General features: G+C 49.8%; 1 protein-coding gene across 1 annotated transcript; it reads right to left on the reverse strand.

Moving 5' to 3' along the window:
- Nucleotides 1-323: 323 nt before the first annotated feature.
- Nucleotides 324-7,080, reverse strand: TNFSF4 (TNF superfamily member 4). Its single transcript, XM_075509221.1, has 3 exons — nt 6,883-7,080; nt 2,413-2,455; nt 324-776 (listed from the first exon to the last, which is right to left on the reverse strand). Exons 1-3 carry the CDS (start codon nt 7,078-7,080, stop codon nt 415-417), a joined length of 603 nt encoding a protein of 200 aa, XP_075365336.1. The 3' UTR covers nt 324-414.
- Nucleotides 7,081-20,353: the final 13,273 nt, after the last annotated feature.

The following is a 20,353-nucleotide window of genomic DNA, read 5'->3' on the forward strand; positions in this document are numbered from 1 at the left end:
ACTTTTATTTTAGCAAATATACAGCACATTTGTACTATATACAGATACTGTCAAGTAAATAAAGAAACCCAGGGTTTCTCTGAATATGAGCTAAGCTTAGGTGACTTTCTTTGGCTTTCATTTCTGTTCTCCTCAAGGGCTCCACGCATCCCTTTCTCCAGTGTTAGAAAGATCCATCTTAGGTAGCAAAACAGCTGCGCAGAGCTCCAAAGAGTTGAGCACGGCATGCACTATATATAAAGCCCATTTGCACTGTGATTTATCTGCACTCGAGCTGAGGCTTTCTGCAGCCCCAAGGAGGGAGGCTAGAGCAGTCTGCCTGTACAAGTACAGCGTGTGAGAACAAGCCTCCCACATACAAATGGATTGGTAGGAAAGGCTGTACTTTACACGTTACATTTCATACGTCATCTTCTACGGGGAGCAAGGGAACGGACTTAGTAACACAACGCTAAACGACAAATCTGCGATGGTGGCATTGGAGCTGGTCCACAGAGTGATGTTATCTTGATCAAACAAGTAGAGCACTGTGGTGAGATTTACTGCATCGCCACTGACCTGGACAGTTTGCTCCCAGAGGGCCCTGCTGGTCTTGTTGTCCATCTTCCGCAGCATCAGCTTCAGCGAGTCCTCCTCCTCGAGGTCAGGAAAAAAGATATCACCCTTCAAGGACACTAGGTAGAGGCCATCACAGGTGATCATGATGGAACCATTTCTGATCTGAATAGAGCCTACTTCAGCAGTGAGATTCATGGCTATTCCTTTGATGCTTTCACCTGGAATGGAAGAAAGCAAAGATGATCCCATGATGACAAATGTCTTCTTGGAAATGGGTTGTTTTATACGGACTGACTGCAGGAAAGGTGGAAAAATACAGGAAAGGAACAGAGTGAACTAGAGAACAGGGCAGACCAGAGCTAGAATATCATCTATCTTACTCTAGACAGGCATCACCTACAGTGGAAATTTCCAGGTTCCTACTCCTGAGCAAGCTGTGCCTTTTGGACTGCAACTCCAGTTTATATGAATTATTCCTCCAAGTTTCTATTTATGCAGTATTTATTTACTGTATGTCTTACTTAAAATACAGACACGTAAGTTTAGGAAGCACAGGTTCCTAAAAAGAACAGAAAAAAACCAGTAAATAAGAAGAGGGAAAAGCGTTCAGAGCTGGAAAGAAAGTGCTTTCTCTGGAGATGCTGGTAACGTAAGTCCTTGTCTTTGGGTTTGGTTTGTTTTTTAACAGATGACAGGATAAAAGAGCAGCGTAGAGACAGAAACAGAAGAAACAAATGAATACAGAGCCAGGAGCAATTAAACCAGAACTTAGCATGAAAGGTTTTCTCTTGGAATGAGCAGTAACAGTTCCCACAGCTATGCTGGAAATGTTTCCCTGCTGTGCTCCTGGGTTCTCGGGCACGCCAGCTGAAACCCCTGGCGCGTCACCAGAAGGTCTCCTGGCAGACAACACAGCCCCTCTAGGCTGAAGCTAAATTTCTCAAGCTTTTTCTCTAGGAATATGGGTTTCTATTAGGTTAGACTCATTGCTACCTTACAATACTAACTGAAAGCAAAACCATCAACAATATTTTTAGTAAGATTTAAGAATTTTAGTATTTGCTTCTATCGTTGAGGTATGTCATCGGACAAATCATCCAATGTAGTCAGCACACAGAGCACTGCTATTTCTGCTACCATGTGCGCACTCGATCGCTCTTCCCCAGGAAATCATTTACATTTTTCATAAATCAGGAAATCATCGACTTGTTTCAGAAATAACCCAAGAGCATGCCACATGTACTCAGTAAATTCTCAAAAATACTTTTCTCGTTCTTTCGCAGAGTGAAAGCTTGTTTTAGTACATAGGTAAGGATTGCAGAAATCCACGCAAATTTTCAGTTTTTTCTTCCGCTCTGGGAAAACCCTTTTGTTTTGGTTTTGGCACGTTGCAGCACTGGGTCAGATTTGGCCCCTCTCCCCCCAGACAGCTCTCCCGGCACCTTTCTCCATCAGAAGAAACAGCCATTGCTGTGACACGAAGCCCTTAACAGCCTCGGGCGTTTTAGTGGCCACCGGCCGCCACGGCGGTCCCCGCGGACCGCGGCTCGGTGCGCGGCAGAGCCGGGAGCCCTCCCGGGTACCGGGCGGAGCCCTCCGGGGGCACCGCACTACTGGGGGGCTGCAACCTAGGGAAGCCGGGAGCCGCCGCCGGGTACCGGGGAAGCCTTCCGGGGGTACCGGTGTTCCGGGAGCCCCCCGCAGGAAACGCTCCGGAGAGCCGGGAGCCGGCCGGTAACCGGGGCAGCGCTCCGGCGGAGCCGGGAGCCTTCCCGAGGTGCCAGGGGACGCTGCGCGGTAGCGGCTCCTGTACGGGGGCGCCCCGGGGTGCCCCCTGCCCCGACGCCCACCCACCTGTGTACCGGATGTGGGTCCACGGCACTTCGTCGCTCCGAGGCTGAAAAAAAAGAAGAGAAATCCTCGTTAACACACTGGGCGGGCCCCTCGCTGCTGCCGCTGCCGCTTTCGGTTCCCCACCAGGAGCGTACCTCCGAAAGCACCGCAGGCAGCCTCAGCTGGCACGGTTGCTGCTAGCCAGCTATGCTCTTAACTTGCTTTTATATCGTTATTATAAAATAGGATTTTAGAGTGGTTCCTAGCCAGTCCAACTTCCAGCCTGCTGCTGAGCCCTCCGGAGCACACCAGGTACTGTTGGTCCTGTTTAGAAGAACATCCTGGTGAACATAATTGAGTCAGACCAAACAGTAAGGAAGGACCTTGGGGTGCAGACCCTCCTCTGCATGACCCCTTCGAGTCTGACTTACAGCTGGGGGTGCCTGTTTGCAGAGCTGGGACCCAGACGTGGCCCCGCTGCCTCACCCTCCTCCTGCAGGGCACTAAGAGGTGGGTCAGGCTTCATGGTTCCCTCCACTTTGGGTCAGGCTGTTGCGGGATGCGTGTCTCGCAGCGGCTCCCTTAGAAGTGTATTAAGACATGTTTAAAATTGATTGCGTTTTATGAGTATAACAGAAAAAGTGATGCAAATACAGAAGTGTGTATCTTACTGATCAGATATGCAAAACACCAAACTTCTGTATTAGATTTTTAAATCTGAACTTTGCATCTCAAACCCATCTCTCATCTTAACCACAGGAGGCCCAAATCTGCAGTCTCTTCACAACCACAAGTCTTCAGCATTTTGCCTGATTAAAGAGTGAAAGGTTAGGCTCGCTGCTCCATGTTCTTCTCTTTACCTATGCTATAGGTTTCCTAAGGGAGAAGGTGGGCTGGTGAGATGTGTGTTGGGCTGACTTTCATGTATTTGGCCTCACGTGTTACAGGAACAGAGCAGCCCCTTCACTCTGAGCACAGGGAAAGTGTTGGAACAGAGTAGAGAGGGAGCACAGACATGCAAATCTGCAGGCTCAGTGCTGCGCCCTGGTAAAGGCAAGTGGCAGGGAAGGACGTTGGAGCCAGGCTGCCCTGTGTGGTCTGTGCCAGAGGGTGGGGTGGGTGCTGGTGGTGGGAAAGGTCTGCTCTGGCACCTTCTAGTGCTGCCACAGCTGATGCTCTGCCACTTGCTCCACTGGCAAGGCTGGATTCGACTATAAATACAAGTTTTTATTGCACACTGGCTCTGGCACACTGGAACTATCTCCCCCGGCATTACTGATCCTATCCCTTGTCTCAGCAGCTTGAGTCTTATGCTTACTCTTTTTCTAGGCACCTAAGTGCACAAGCATTTCACTCTTTGGCTCAGGCAGCTGGGATTTCCAGGTAGTTTCCCAACAAGACGATAGCTAAGCACAGGACTACTGAGCTTCTGAGGTCAAACAACATCCACGGCAATCTGTCCAATCTGGCCACTGGTGGACAGGGTGTATTAAACACAGACAGGTTGGGTGACAAACTTGTAGCAATTGTAAAGATATCAGTCCCGTTGTCGCTAATGCACATCACCTGTTTTGTATATCTCTACCAGTTATTGCGTGATCTCAAAGCCCTTTGCAATTATCTACTAGTAAATTCTGCTGAGGAGAGAATGTATCTGTAGGACTGGAAGGACATCCATGAGCTAGTAACAAAGTCAGTCACCTTGATCTCTGTTCTGCCTTCTTATGGTAGGCAGGAAAGGATGCCAGGAGGGCTGAGGGCACAGAGGTGCTCCTTACTGACTGCTTCAGATTTCCCCGTATCATTTACACACAGAGTTTCCACATCATTTTTGCCTCTTCTGGATCCCTAAACATGAGAATTCCTCCTGTCTGGGACATTGTGTCTAGAGCCGCGGCACGTGGCAGAAGTTTCAGGAACAGGTTTGTACTGCACAACACACAAATCTCAGGGGACTATAGCAATATGCACTGATTGAGAGGACTGTTGCGATTATCTGCCTGACTCCCTGTGTCATACAGATTGCAGACAACTGTGCACTGGAAGTGGGTTGTACCTTCTCCACACCAGGAGATATTAGGATTGTGGCCATATCTTCCTTATCTGCATTAAACCTCTGCACAATTACTCCTCCTGCACCTTTTCCTGCCCTGTTCAGGCAAAACTGTCCTGCAACAGGTCATTAGAAGCCTTTGAATTCCCAACAGCTGCTTAAGGCTTTTACCTCCCATGCATTTGCTATTGGGGGGTTTCACACCCCCTGATCGCACCTGTGTGTGACTTGCCCATGGCCTGATCCCAGCTGGTATGTCAGGAGGAGGTAATTCCAGCAGAGATGGGAACTCACAAGCCTTGCAGATGCAAAAGCAGACTATCACTACCTTTTTTTTTTTAACTTGCTCATTTGGAAATCACAGCTGAGGTTTGCTCTCCAGGCACCATCATCATGGAAACCAGATCACTGTCCCTTTTTGTTAAGCATGGTCTGGGCTATCACTGTCCCTTTTTGTTAAGCACGGTCTGGGCTGCAGATTCTGACTTTCCTAAGCATGTGCCATGACATTATTTGCACTGTGTTTCCACAGAGCAGTCCAGGGATTTTTTTAGGAGCCGTGAGGACAATGAAAAGTAATCAAATATGGTCTTGCTATGAAAAAACACAGCTACTGTCTTGCTATTAAAGTTAGTGTGGCACTCTCTAGCCCTGGAGAGCAGGAGGAGACTCTTCCCAGGGACAGCCTCTCGGTTGCTCCCACGGACCAGTGCTCCTAGCCTGCCTCTCTGCTGCTGCTGTGCCCCTACTTCCATAAAGTCCGTCTCCCTAAACTGCCCCAAGAGTCAAGTCAGATTAGAACTGCTGCTTCTTCTGTTGACATTTATATGGTCGGTTCATGGTTGTCCTACTGAGCCGTGTAATTCCAGCGTGATGAAATCCCCCCCCACGTACAGCCTGTGAGACTGCTCCTGCACAGCATGGTGCAGTCAAAACAGGACACCATGGTTATCTGCCTAAAATAATAGAAACTGTTTCTGAGCCTGCAGTTAGCAAGTATTTAAAACTGAAAAGGTTCTCTGGTGACTCCCAGGGCCTGGACTTTTCATCTGCCACAGCCACTGCTCCTCGAGCACCCTGTTTCAGTTGTTTCTGTTGAGGAAGGGAAACTCCAGGCATGTACTGTCTCCCCTCCTCAGCTGCTGCTCTCTTGGGTTTGTAAGGCTCACAAGGCAGCAATGCCAGCCCCTGCCATCTTCCTCCAGAGGAGGAGGATTTGAGTTAACATTTTTACAGAAGAGAGAGATACTGAGAGATGAGGAGTCACAACCAAGAGTGTGACCCAGGAGAGGTTTCTGCATCTTGAGCAGTGTGATAGCTTGCCCTTCTCCATTGGCTTCCAGTGCAACTTCTCTCTCCCAAAGTAGTGGAAGGAGAAGAGGACTGAACTGAATGAGAAGTGTTATCTTTCAGTGTTATCAGGGTCATCATTCTGCAGTTTAATAACCACTGTGAGACTCAGGTCAGTGAAACTTCTGCAGAGCGTGAGGGTTTTCCTTAAACAGCAGGGGACCCAGAGCACGAGGCCATCCCTCCCTTGCATGGTTCCTCCCTGGCTTGCTTCTCTGCCAAGTCTAAGTGGGAGGAAAGAATGAAGTCTGGTAAGACAAAGCACAACAAGCTTTAAAGTGGTACATAGCTCCTGGAGAAGATGTGGGAGGAGAAGTAGCTAGTGCATAAGCAGCACTGAAATAGCAGTGAAAGGCTGTTAACAATCCACCAGCCCGCAAACACGTGAAAGAGGCAAATGTATTTGCTGCAATTTTTGCTAAAGTATTCTGAATTTCAAGCATCTCTGTTATTTATATTGTTTGCAGTGGTGTTATATGTACACAAAACTATCTCTGGCCACATCAGTCTTTCTCTCATGTACGCGCACACACACAGGCTGTCCTCTGCAGATAGAGATGACTACTCCTAAAGCCCAGTATTTGTGCAGGCTGAGAACACTGAAATGTTTCAGGGGTCTCGCTAGAGCTGTCACAAGCTAGCTTGCTTTCTCACATATCTACCTGCACATGTAGTACATTTTAAAAGTTCAGGAGATGTTTATGAGCAACCTGGGTTCTGATTCTTCCACATGCACTTGTTGAAAGCCAACATCTACCCAGCTGATCCCATTTAATTAAATGGAAATACACAGGAGTCACTGCAAGTAGGGGAGGGAACAGGAGGGAGGCAGACCTCCTTCCCCCAGGGGCCAGTGCAAAGACCTTTCTTGGAATGATCCCCCTTCTGGACAACTTGTCCCCAAACCCTGCACTGGGCAATACTGGATGTTGTTTTGAGGACAGGCAATGTAAAAAAAAGAATTATTAAAAACTTGTGGTTTGAATAGGGATAAACCTAAATCCTTTTTTCTTTTCTTAAAAAAAAATAATAAAGCCCATACAAAGCTTTACAGGCCAGCAGACAATGGGTTGAACATGAGCTCTTACCGTTGAGGGTTGCAGAGAATCTATACCAAGGTAAATCAAGCAGGCAAGCAGCAATATCCACTGAGCAGCCGCAGACACGAGGTGCAGCGTGTTCCTAACCTGTCCTCTTTGCCAGCTGTTCCACTCATCCTCTGCAGGTTCCCTTTCGTGATCCATGTGGTCTTGATTTCTCGGCTCTACATCTGGCTGTCCTTCCATCTCAGCTGTGCTGCCAGCAACTGCTGGGGAAGGGGCCAGGAGCACAGCAGGAGCCTGGAGGAGCAGAGGGCAGATGAGCTAGGTGCTCCTGTCCCAGGAGCAGAGATGAAGTGAAGACAGTGCCTTCAGGAGACTGCTTTATGCTCACAGAGAAGCAGGCGGGGGAACTTCTTTGTGACTAATCTGAATTTCCCCTTCCTTCCTTTCTTTCTTTCTTTCTTTTCTTTTTTCTTTTTTCTTTTTTTTTTTTTTTTTTTTGTGTGAATGTGGGGGCTGATCTATTGCATCCCAGTTCAGTTTTGAGTAAGGGCCTTTGAAAGTAGATGTGTTTATGTCTTTCATAGCTTCAGCTGTGGATGTCTTGATATGTGATGTTTCCAACAATAGCTAAGAGTTGGGTGGACAGTGCTTGTCTTCACTCAGTCTTTTGTCAGTAAAAGCGCTCATCTTTCTGTTCAGCCTCAGGTGGGGGGTTTACAGAGCTGGCTCCCTCCCTTGTAAGGATCTCTTTTCTGTAAAGAAGCAATGAATAGGAAGGGATGTGGGACAGGTGGACAGCATAAAGAATTGGAGAGAAAATATGCCCTTTCCATTTCTCTTCAGCTTTGTCTTCTGGCTTTAAAGCCATGGGATGCTGCATGAAGCTAAGAGGGAGAAAATGGAGAACTGCTCAGGGAACATCCCTTTTTGCACACACTGAAACCTGCAGTCCAGGGAATGCACTCAGAGGGGCACCCCCGGGCCATGCAGGCTTCCCTCCTGGAAGAGGATTGCCTGTCCCTTGGGACACCAGAACCTCCCCTTCACTTGGTCTCCTTGTGATATTTGCTTGTCACACATGGAGCTGCTAAATGTCAGCTGTCTGCAGCAGAGACCATCTCCTGTGCTTATTTTGGGTGACGGGCTTTGCATCCTTTTTTGGAGCAGTCCAGCACCACTCTTTCCACCGCTCTTTTAGCCAGAATTTTTTCTGTTGTAAATTAGCATATCATGACTGAAGTCAGGCACTGCCTCCTCCCAGTGAGGATCGAGCCCATTGGGAGTGTTACCGTCTGTCTGTCTTTCAGGGATGAGTTGTCAGAAAGTTTCCCTTCCCCAAAATGTGCTCTTTCAACCTGTCACAAGGCACATGTCCTGACAAACATGTACTCTGCATGCAGAGGAAGCAAGAGTAATGTTCTTTCATGTGTTTTTCCATCTAGGCAAGGATATTTCCTATAAACATAAACCAAGTGAGGGGAGGAAGACAGCAGCTGGGTAAGCAACCTGCCGTGAGGACATCCCACGCTCGCCACCCTTGTTCTTGAAAAATAACCTCGAGTTGCTGGTAGCTGGTGGATTGAGTCAGGAATACACTCTGGTGTTTGTCTTGAGAGCAAACGAAAAGTCATGGAAACTTACTGAAGAAGGTTCAGCTTTCACATTTTCCTTTGGCTCTTGAGCGCATGGAAATTCTCGTCCCACTTTCACCGGTGGCCACTCACCAGGGCATGCTGGAGCCCCCAGCCCGATGAGGGGCCCCAGCAACAACCCTAACCCACCTTCCTCATCCAGAAATATGAGTGGAGCTGTGGCGAGGAGAGTTTGTGCTGCCTCTGAGCAGTTCCCTCTGATTTAGAGCGTGAGTTTGGAGGCAGGACTTTGACACCTAGTGGTCACATGCTGCCTGGGAGCCCAGGCGGCCCAGCACCCAGCTCAGCATTGGCCGTGACTGGGCTCAGGCTTGGCCAAGCCCTGCAAGAGTAGTGAAGCGATACCTTGGGGTGCTGCGGAGGCCTGCTGAGGCTGGGGGGATGTGGAGAAGGAGATTGTTTGCTTCTGTGCATCTGCAACGTCCTGTCATGTCTAGGTGCTTGCTTAAAATGTCCCCAGAAAAACATTCACCCTACTTGCAGCCTGGGTGTCCATCCATAAGGGGCTTGGTGGTGTGGGGGAGCCCACGGAGACTCTGGAGATGAGGAAGTCTCAAATGTGGCTTCAGAGCAGCTTCCTGCTGGGGAACAAATCCAGCTCTGGGTCCTTCCCCCATGGGCAGGTGTCTTGGCCACCTGCAGTGCAGATGGATGGCAGTGGTGGCTGGAAAGCTGGGACCTAGCTGTCCCAGTCCTGCAGGAAAGGCGAAACAGGCTTGGGGGGGCTGTCCGGGCTGCGCAACACCTGAGCAAGCGTCTCCTCATGGCCGGAGGTCCCTGCCGTGGGGATGTCTCAGGGGCAGTATCCTCAGATCCCCATAGCTTGCAGTCCCCGTGGCTGAAGCTGCAGCTGAAGCAGGCAGGCACAGAGGAGGGCTGTGGGGCCAGGGCTGCCCCATACCTGCATTCCTACCTGTAGCGAGAGTCACCAGCGAGTTACTGCAGAGGCAGCCAGCTGCAGGTCTTGCACAGCCTACCAACGAACTTGTCAGTGTTTCAGTGGGGAATCACAGAACGAGAGCATGCAATCATCACGCCACGGCTGCCTTCCTGGAAGAGCAGGCATTGCTGTGTATCAGAGTAGCTCTGTCGAGCACAGGCAGCCTGGGCTGTTATGTCCTGCACGCTCCCTCCCTGCTTCCTCCAGGAAAGGAAACTTGGTTTTGCCGTTTGCTGCTTAGTTTCTGCAAAAATGCCAGCACGCTGAGCTAAGATGTTCCAAACTCGTGTGATCCTGTAATTCTCACATTTTGGGTACATGCCTTTGAACCAGACACGAGCTCTCGCCCGTCTCCGTCTCCTCCCTCCCCAGCTCTGGATCTTGCACTGGTTTTGTTTCTAAAACCCTAAAAAAAAATGTGGGTGGAGGTTGTGCATATGTATTTCTGAAATTGCTTCATCATTTCTGTACTCCCCCAGTGCAAGTGTCGCTCAGCCTGGGTTAACAACACTGGTAACACTGAGGATCAAACGCTACATTTCAAGTAATGTATCTGGCATTGTGTCCGAAACAGGAAAGAGGACAGCTCATTCAGAGGCATCATAAACACCTATGCACAGACTGTCTGTCGCGGTTTTAATCGCGTTCAGCTTGTCCTCCTGCCTTGCATATGAAAACCCAAGTGCATGCAAATTTGGTGGCTTTAGACATGTGCTGTCAGAGCCCCTGCTCTCCCTCCTAGAGGAAACCTTCCTGGCCTTCGGCACCCCGACGCATCGCAGGCTTGCTGCACACACCCAGCAGTTGCCAAAATTTGCTGCGTTGATCAAAATTATTTTGGTCCCTCTTCCACAGGGACCCTAAAGCTGGAGTCTCTTGGGGTTTTTCTCAACCCTTTCCAGTCATCATGCCATTCTAGTGATGGGGCAAGCAGGCAGGCTGAGGTGGCTCTGGGGCTCCGTGAGTCTGTTGGCACTCTGCAGCAGACACTGGTTATTTGGTTGTCTCAGTGGTTTTCCAAAGAAATGCTGGTGGCACATGCAGCAACATTATTCCAGCAAGGACTGAAGGAAACTGAAATTAGTTGGCAGTATGGCTTACTGTTTTTTTTTTTTTTTTTACAAAAAAAAAGCTCAGAGCCCCAGCCTGACAGTGCCCCCGTGCCACGAGGCTGCTGTGCTCCAACGAGCGGGACGGGGCAAAGAGCAACCTCACTGCAGACCACAGACCCTGCCCATGTGGAGCACCCCGTGTGGGGGAGTCACAGGGTGGGGGCCCTTGCCCAAAGCCTGGCAGCCCTTGCTGGCACCCTTCTCGATTTAGTTCCCATTTCCCAGGAAAGTGCACTCACCGCCCCAAAAGGAGGAATTGGGGAATTATATAGGAGAGTTTACTTCTCAGAAAAACAGTGGAACAACTGGCTGAACTGTTTGTAAATATCTAGAAGGAAAAAGGAAATTAGTAGCAACCAGTGTGGGTTTCCAAGAACAAAACCTAACGTTGCCTTGTGGGGCAAGGAAGCCTCTTGGGCAGAGGAGTAGCTGTGGGCATTCACTGTGCCTTCAGTAATAGTTTTGACTCTCGTTTTCATAGTATTCATGAAGCATGGTCTGTACGAAACTGCTGCTCAGCAGAAGCGGAGCCGGTTGAGTGATTATTGATGGTTTGTTGTCAAAATGGAAGGACGTACCTTGTCCTCCTGGGACCTGCCCTTCTGCAATGTGCCCTTCACCTTGGGGATCCACTGGGCCCTCTGGCAAGCCAAGCAGGAACGGGGACATGCTCACGGTGAGATCTAGCCTCTTGGCTCTTGCTGGTAGTCTTTGCCTGTAATTTAAAGGTTTGGCTTCCACTTGGAATAAATTACTAGGAGAGCAGTGCTGTTGCTCTCATTGCTGCAGTCAAGTAATACAACTTACACCCAGTGTTCTGGCTGTCTTCTTGTGTGCAGTTGCTTATTTTCCACCAAGGCTGTCTTTGCCTCGAGAATAACTGGTCGCATAGTTTGATTTAGTATAACAGTGGGAAATAGTAAAAGAAGCCTTGCAGTTATGTAGAAGGGGGAAAAAAGCAGTGTTACAAAGGCAAGATTTTCATCCAGGTCCTGCTGCTCAACGTGTGCCCCAGCTATTGACATTTAGTGTTTCTGTCTGCTCCAGAAATAAAGTATTTTGTAACTAAGCCAGATTTATTTACCAAAGTCAAGGAATTTTGCCTAAAAAGTTTGTGGGCTCCTGCTCCATTGTCTCTGAACCATGTGAACTACCTCTCACCCTTGATTTCACTTCCAAGCTTTTTCTTGCTCCTTGCTTATAGCCACTTTGGCTGATGTGTATGCCAAGAATTTCTGCCAGCAGAAGCACTGAGCCAGTAGGAAGGAGTTTATGTTAGTCAGGTTACTTTTGGCAATGTAAAATAGGGGAGATTGTGAAAATGCTGTGAAATCACAAATAAAAATATTGACATTTTTGTGGAGCCAGGATTTTGTCGGGAGATCCCAAAAGGCACCAGCACCAAGGTAAATCCTGCTGTGCCTCAACCCAGAGTGCTGCCCTTGGATTTTTCTGAGCAAGCTGCGTTATGGGAGCAGCGGGGTGAGCGGTGGATGGGTTCCCCAGGGCACACATCCAGCAGCTGCTGGTTCCTCACTGCTGTGCACAGAGTCATTTTCCCTGGCTGTCACAATCCTCGGGCCAAGAGAAGGCTTTTTTCCAAGAGGACCCGATGCTGAGCTCCAGCTGCGCTGGGCACGGCAAAGCCAAGCAGGATTAGGACCTGCCCTTCTGACAGTGCTGGCAGCTTTTCTTGGTGCTTAGGGACTGTGGCATGCCCAGCGCCCTGGGAGGGACAGGCTAGGTGGCATCTGTAGGCGAGTACAGTGACTGGGGAAGAGCTGTGTGTTTAATGGCAGTTTTTAACAGCAGCGTCGAGATGTTCAGCACAGCCCCCCATGGGCAGGAGTGCAGACCTCTGAGCAAGCCAAAGTCAGCATTCCTTCAGCTGGCAGCCACTGCATTTCACACCAGAGTTGTTAGGTTTCTAAAGGTCAGCTGCTGACCCCTTTTTGACATGACAGGAGATTTTCCATTGCTGGCGGTGATCTTTGCTCTTGAGCATTATCTCTTTCCGGTGAGCCCCTGTGGACTGTGCTCTTCTGCTCCTCCGAGTGGACTTCATTTACCACAGTATCAGCTGAGTGGGTAGGGGCTAAGCATTCACTGTGGCACCTTTAAAAGGTCAAGGTGAACTTAGTCATACCAATCTCCCTTCCTTTTCCTCAGTAGCTACTTCAGAAACCCCACTGTACCATACCATCATACTGTAAGATATCAGCAGAGAAAATCAAATACATCTTTTGCCATTTTTCTGGTAAAGAGAAATAACAGTCTATGAAAAAAATGAAATAATTCTACAGCTGACATTCAGAAATGCAACTGGTCTTGCAGAGCTCTCCAGCTCAGCCAGCTCCATTCCCAGTCATTCCTGCAGTGTTAGAAACCCCTGGGAGGGACGTGAAGCCAGTGATGCTCCAGACACAGCTCTGCTCTGGGTTAAGGAAGTGGTTTCTCTTGCTTATCTGGCACTGTCATCGTTGACCTGTCTGCTTCCCCTTATCACCCCCATGGGAGTTTTTTGGGCAACAAAGATGATCCCAAAGTCATCCCTCCTGAAAATGAGGTTTTATTGCAGCTCTTAATTCTTCCTGTGGGTCTCTAACCTGTTCCTTTCTTTTAAACATGATGATAGGAATTGTGAGCAGGATTTGGGGGAAGATTTGCGGGCAGAGGTACTACCTCTTATTAGCTCCCTTAAATAGCTGGAATGAAGCATGAGCAGATGGGTGGTGGGCAAGCAGAGACTGCAGTAAGGAGAGGGGGGGTTAAGAGCTGGTGACCTTTCTAGGACAGAGACAGGCTGGAGATTACAACAGCTCTGTCTGCAAACCCAAGCCTCTACCATGTGTCCCTCTATCTTGGAGTGACTTGTGCTGTGATGTGACAGTGATGATGGCCTTACACTTACTTCAAACTGTTGCATTAAAGAGGTGGAGAAGGGTTAGACATCATTCCTGCCCCAGCCAAGCCCAGTGAGAAAGACCCACATGCAGTACCATTTCCTACTTGATGAGTCGCTTCATCCCTTTGCAGGTGTTTTATTGGGATGACATGCTCATCCTTTTCTAATCAGGATGTGTGCAATACCGCTTCATCTGCCTCTCACCATCAGCTTCATCAGCAAAAATTTATCCATTAGTTATGGAACTCCAGAGACTGAATCAAGATCTGGTGTCAACAAAAGCACGTTGACCAGCATGATGCTTCATAGCATCTCCCTCATGGACAATATGAACTCTTTCCTTTTCTTGTTTTCTGAATATTGTTTTTTTTATTTTTAACAGCTGTCAGGTTAAACTTTTGGCTAATTTTTTTCCTTCACTGTTTCTTAAACACTTCTTAAAGAGCTCTAACTTTCCATTCACAGTCATTTAGTTATTTTTTTTCCACCTGGTCAGTTTTGTGCATAATTTCCTCTAATTAATATTAGCCCTTTTGAAACATCTAGTAGCTGTATTACTGGCTGGGGCTTCCCTCTGTTTGCTCATACTGACTATAATCAGATTGTGGTCACTACTCCTTAAGACCTGACCACTTCTTCAGCAGTTTAACCATCTTCACTCACTGTAAAAACCACCCAATATAGCACTTGCATCCAGCTTAATGGTTTCTGTATTAGGAAATGTCCATCCAAAACCTTTGGCAACTCTCCTGACTCCCACCCTGGTCATGCACGAGTCCCGATAGAGATTTTCCCCACAGCATCACTGTTTCCTTCTCTGGACCCCGTGGGAGGGAGGTTGGTAGGACCTGGTGCCAATCTCTGCTTTAACGCAGCAGACAGAAACAACCTGCTCTCAGTTTTTTCTTTTTATTCTTTATTCCTTTCATTTGCAAAAGATTGAATCATCTAGATGCAGCTTGAATGAATGATTGAAAAGTTCTTATTACAACAGGGTTTCCATAGGTTTAAACTTTGCCTTTTGGGTGAGATGAGAAAAGGTCCATATCTCCAAAAAGCAAGCGGTCCTTGGCCCGTTCTCCCAGGGTGTCCCTGCAGATAGTCCTTGAGGCTTTCAGGCTCATCTAATGCCGATTGCAACATCTTCATGATGCAAGCCAGTAACACAGCAAGGGCAGGAAATATTTCCTGGCTGCCGTGTCACAGAATCACAGAATCACAGAATCGTATAGGTTGGAAAAGACCTTTAAGATCATCGAGTCCAACCGTAAACCTAACACTACCAAGACCACCACTACACGATGTCCATAAGTACCTCATCCAAACGTCTTTTAAATACCTCCAGGGATGGTGACTCAACCACTTCCCTGGGCAGCCTGTTCCAATGCTTGATAACCCTTTCAGTGAAGTAAAATTTCCTAATATCCAGTCTAAACCTCCCCTGGCGCAACTTCAGGCCATTTCCTCTTGTCCTATCATTTGTTACCTGGGAGAAGAGACCGACCCCCACCTCTCTACAACCTCCTTTCAAGTAGTTGTAGAGAGTGATAAGGTCTCCCCTCAGCCTCCTTTTCTCCAGGCTAAACAACCCCAGTTCCCTCAGCTGCTCCTCGTAAGACTTCTGCTCCAGACCCGTCACCAGCTTCGTTGTTGACACGCTCCAGCACCTCAATGGACACGCTCCAGCACCAAAATGTCTCTCTTGCAGTGGGGGGCCCAAAACTGAACACAGTATTCGAGGTGCGGCCTCACCAGTGCCGAGTACAGGGGCACAATCACTTCCCTAGTCCCACTGGCCACGCAATTTTTGATACAAGCCAGGATGCCATTGGCTTTCTTGGCCACCTGAGCACACTGCTGGCTCATATTCAGGCGGCTGTCAGCCAACACTCCCAGGTCCTTCTCTGCCAGGCAGCTTTCCAGCCAGTCTTCCCCAAGCCTGTAGCGTTGCGTGGGGTTGCTGTGGCCCAAGTGCAGGACCTTGCACTTGGCCTTGTTAAACCTCATACAATTGACCTCAGCCCATCGATCCAGCCTGTCCAGGTCCCTCTGCAGAGCCTTCCTCCCCTCAAGCAGATCAACACTCCCGCACAACTTGGTGTCATCTGCAAACTTACTGAGGGTGCACTCAATCCCTTCATCCAGATCATTGATAAAGATGTTAAACAGAACTGGCCCCAACACAGAGCCCTGGGGAACACCGCTTGTGACCGGCCACCAACTAGAGTAAACTCCATTCACCACCACTCTTTGGGCCCAGCCGTCCAGCCAGTTCTTTACCCAGCAAAGAGTACACCCGTCCAAGCCATGAGCAGCCAGTTTCTCCAGGAGAATGCTATGGGAGACCGTGTCAAAGGCTTTACTGAAGTCTAGATAGACAACATCCACAGCCTTTCCCTCATCTACTAGGCAGGTCACCTTGTCATAGAAGGAGATCAGGTTGGTCACGCAGGACCTGCCTTTCCTAAACCCATGCTGGCTGGGCTTGATCCCTTGGTTATCCTCTATATGCCATGTGATAGCACTCAGGATGATCTGCTCCATCAGCTTCCCTAGTACTGAGGTCAGGCTGACAGGCCTGTAGTTCCCCAGGTCCTCCTTCTGGCCCTTCTTGTAGATGGGTGTCACATTTGCTAATCTCCAGTCAGCAGGGACCTCCCTAGTTAGCCAGAACTGCTGGTAAATGATGGAAAGGGGCTTGGTGAGCACATCTGCCAGTTCCTTCAGTACTCTTGGGTGGATCTCATCAGGCCCCATAGACTTGTGAGTGTCTAAGTGGTGCAGCAGGTCACTCACCATTTCCCCCTGGATTATGGGGGCTCCATTCTGGTTCCCGTCCCTATCTTCCAACTCCGGGGGCTGGGTACCCAGAGAACAATTGGCCTTGCTATTAAAGACTGAGGCAAAGAAGGCATTAAGTAGCTCAGCCTTTTCCTCATCCTTGATCACTGGGTTCCCTCCCCCTGTCTACTAGGGGCTGGAGATTCTCCTTAGCTCTCCTTTTGCTGCTAATGTATTTGAAGAAGTATTTTTTGTTGTCCTTTACAGCAGCAGACAGATTGAACTCTAGCTCAGCTTTGGCCCTTCTAATTTTCTCCCTGCACAGCCTTGCTACACCTTTGTAGTCCTCCTGAGTTGCCTGCCCCTTCTTCCAGAGGTTGTAGACTCTGCTCTTTTTCCTGAGTTCGAGCCAGAGCTCTCTATTCAGCCAGGCTGGTCTTCTTCCCCGCCAGCTCGTCTTTCGGCACCTGGGGACAGCCTGCTTTTGTGCCTTTAGGTCTTCCTCCTTAAAGAATGCCCAGGCTTCCTGGCCTCCTTTGCCCATTAGGGCTGCCTCCCAGGGGACTCTCTCGACCAGTCTCCTAAACAGGCCAAAGTCCGCCCTCCGGAAGTCTAAGGTGGCAGTTTTGCTGACCCCCCTCACCGCTTCTCCACGTATCAAAAACTCTATCATTTCGTGATCACTCTGCCCAAGATGGCCTCCAACCATCACATGGCTCACAAGTCCTTCTCTGTTCGTGAACAAGAGGTCCAGCGGGGCACCTTCCCTAGTTGGCTCACTCGCCAGCTGCGTCAGGAAGTTATCTGCCACACACTCCAGGAACCTCCTAGGCTGTTTCCTCTCTGCTGTATTGTATTTCCAGCAGACAATAATATAAGTATAATTCTCCTACAACTATAAAACAAGCAGCCAGGCCCCGTTTGCCCAGGGCTGTGTGTCGTAGCGGGCAGGAGGCCACGTGCACTTGCAGGAGCAGCCCATGGGTGCTGTGGACGGGGGCGCCCACAGCCATCGCCTGGCCGTGTATTTCGGTATGCACAGGGGCTCTACAGATGAGTGCGTCCAGCCCCTCCGCAGCGCCAGTTCAGAGGGCTGCGAGGCAGTATCGAGAGCCTCAAATGACTAACCCCGGCCGGAGGTTTTCTCTGTATTACACACAGCAGCACTCGTGCTCTGGCGGGCTTTAAAGCAGGGGACAGCATGAAGGCTGTGGTCACAGCAAGAGCCCCCAGAAACTCTGGCTCCCTGCCCTTCCCACACAGCCATCATGCTGCCAGCCCTGAGGGACACAGGCAGAAGAACAAGGGGTGCAGCAGTATGAACCCCGGAGGGTGAGCAGTCAGCCCCTCACCACTGATATTTGCAGTTGACCTGTGTTTGTTTTCTTCGTCACCTGCCACTTTCACTAGTCCTTAAGTGAAATATAAACAGCCTTGCCTAGTTTCTCCCGTAGAGACACGAACACCGCTGGGCTTCAGAGGCACGTTCAGGGCTCCCTTGCCTGTAGCCAGCACCCCCCACACCCTGGACACCCTGGGGGAGCTTGAGAGGGGACACGTCTCTGCAGGCAGGCAAGCAGGTATGCGTTCATACCAGTGTCCTGCTGGGGAAGCCTGTGCTGAGGTTGGTTTGTGTTAGGGTTTGCCAAATCTGGCAGCCCAGTAGAGATAAGGCTGCCACAGCTCTCACTCCCTGGGTCCAGCCAGCAGCGAGGCTGAGTGTGCATGCACGCAGTACATATATACATACACCCACAGTACATATACATATACACACACATATACACACAGTCAGCCATACAGATCAGCACAGGCAGAAAATACACAGTCCTCACACAAACAGCAGCAGTGGCCTCATCCTTTTCCCCACTCTGACTAATCAGGATGAAAGCCCATTAGCAGGAAATATATACATATATACACACAATATTGATTCCTTCAGTTGCTGGTCTTAGACATACAGTCTCTCCAGTCCGTCCTCCTGACTCCTGAGCCTTTTATCCTAGTTTCCAGCTGGCCTGGCTTGCTGTTTGCTAGCGATCGCACACACCAACATACGCACCTGCACCCCAGTCTCTCCAGCTGCTGCTGTCCTGGCACACTGGCTGCTGGGCCCCATGGTGTCCTTCTCGTCACTGGCACTCCGACCTCCGTACACATCCATGCACACTGAGCAGAGACCCTCACCAGGAAAATAGCTAAAGAGAGTTTAATATGCAGACAGGACATGCTGCAGTGATCAGGCACAGGGCATGGTCACTGGATCTGGATGCCAGACAGGCATCCAAGCAGTCCCTTTTGTCCCCTTTTACCTCTGTTTTCCCACATTGGTTCCTCCCCAAACCGCCTTGATCCCTCCCTTTCCCCCGGTTGCTCCTTCCCCCAGACATCCCACAGTAAGTCCTGTACAGCCTTAGAAGGCTCTTCCCAGCATCCCAAATGGAGCCCCATGTGCCCCAGGTGTATGACCACCTGCCCCCCCAGCAGTGTCCTCTCCCCCCCAGTGCCACCAGAGCTCATATGTTAAACACATAGATACTTGGAGCATTTGTTGCTTTTCATTTTCTTTCAGTTAGCTACAACCCTCTGGACAGGCTCCCACACTGACATTAACAGCTGTTAAATATTTTCACTGCAAGACTGCAAAAACAGTAAGTGGTAGCTCAGGGACCTGGTGACATCTTTTTCTTGTTAAATCATCTCTTCCTCATCCAGTGTTTAGGGATTCTTTGCTTTTTTAGTGTATGCAGGTTTTTTAGAACCTTAAAAGACTGATTTTTTTCAGTTGCATCTTCAGTATAGATGCAACAGATAACTCAGATCTGAGCAAGGAAGAAAGTTTATTCCCCTGAGACTACTTTTCCCTGCCAACATGCTCAGCTCCCTTCAAGGCTGGGGATGGGGAAAGAGCCCAGATTACCTTGTTTTTTACAGCATTTCTTCTCCTTTCACGGCATCTGCCCTGGGCAGGGAGGGAGCTGTGGTGGCTAGATCCACCAGCTCATGTGGAAATGCACAGCAGCGTTGGGGCACGGCTGCTGGGGTTCACCTGCATCCCATCCGCAGCCCCTCGAGAGGTGAAGTGAAGCCTCGCTGTCCCGGCTCTGCTTTGGGCAAACCCCCAGGCAGAGGGAGCCCCAGCCCCGCTCCCTTTATAGCTGGAGACGGCCTCAGCTGGCCCCGGGGACGCTCCCCTGCTGCGTTATGAGCTGAGCCTGTCTCCTGCCGCTGCAGCCCTTCCCTGCAGGTCCAGATTTCCTGCAGGTCCAGCTCTGAATGCTCTTTCCCAGCCCACAACATGCCAAACCTTAGTCCAGCTCTCCCATGTGGGGAGGTTTTTTCTCTTTGATCCTCTTCCCTGCAAAAAAAGGTTTGCACACAAAAAAAAAGACTTTTCAGAAAAAAAAAAAAAGTCTTCTTCTGCTTTTGTGTCCCAGTTCTGAGCAACCTTTAGTGCCAAGAATAATAATAAATCTGTATTTTTTCCCAGGAAAGGCTTTCTGCGCCACAGCTCGCCTGGGGATGCAGAGAGGGCCACAGCCGGTGGCAGCACTGCCCACCTCCCGCTGCCCCAGGTTCAGCAGCCCCAGGAGGAGGGTCAGACGTGTGTCCTGCCCCCTGTCCCTGGGCTGCCTGGGATGGGTCCCATGGAGGGGCAATGATCAGACAAGACACACCAAGCAATGACTTGACACGTGGATATATTTCCTTTGAAACTTGAGCAAGAAAAGTGCTTGCAAGCTATGAACACATGTCTGAACATGCTTAATGTGTCTGAACGGGGGTTAGCACCTAGCCAGGTCCCCACAGGGGCTTACCCAGAGCCTAGCTGCTTTCCCCACCACCCAGCCTGTGCCTTCAGCTTGTGCCGTCTCTCCCACGCATCGGCTGGGAGAGAGCCACCAGCGACATCCCTCGCTCTGGCCAGAGGAAGAGAAATCCGCTTTTCCCTTTGGACTGCAGTATCGGCAACAGGGCCAGGCTGGCATGACGTGGGCATGAGCGAAGAGCCAGCCCTTTCCACCGGCCCTGCCTCGGGGCGTTTGCCTCTTGCCCATGCTCCCCCCACCTACGTGGGGCAGGGAGCGACCCTCGGGAGAAGCACCTTTTTCTCCCCGGGGCA

Source organism: Mycteria americana, chromosome 7, assembly GCF_035582795.1.
Source record: "Mycteria americana isolate JAX WOST 10 ecotype Jacksonville Zoo and Gardens chromosome 7, USCA_MyAme_1.0, whole genome shotgun sequence".
Classification (NCBI taxonomy): domain Eukaryota; kingdom Metazoa; phylum Chordata; class Aves; order Ciconiiformes; family Ciconiidae; genus Mycteria; species Mycteria americana.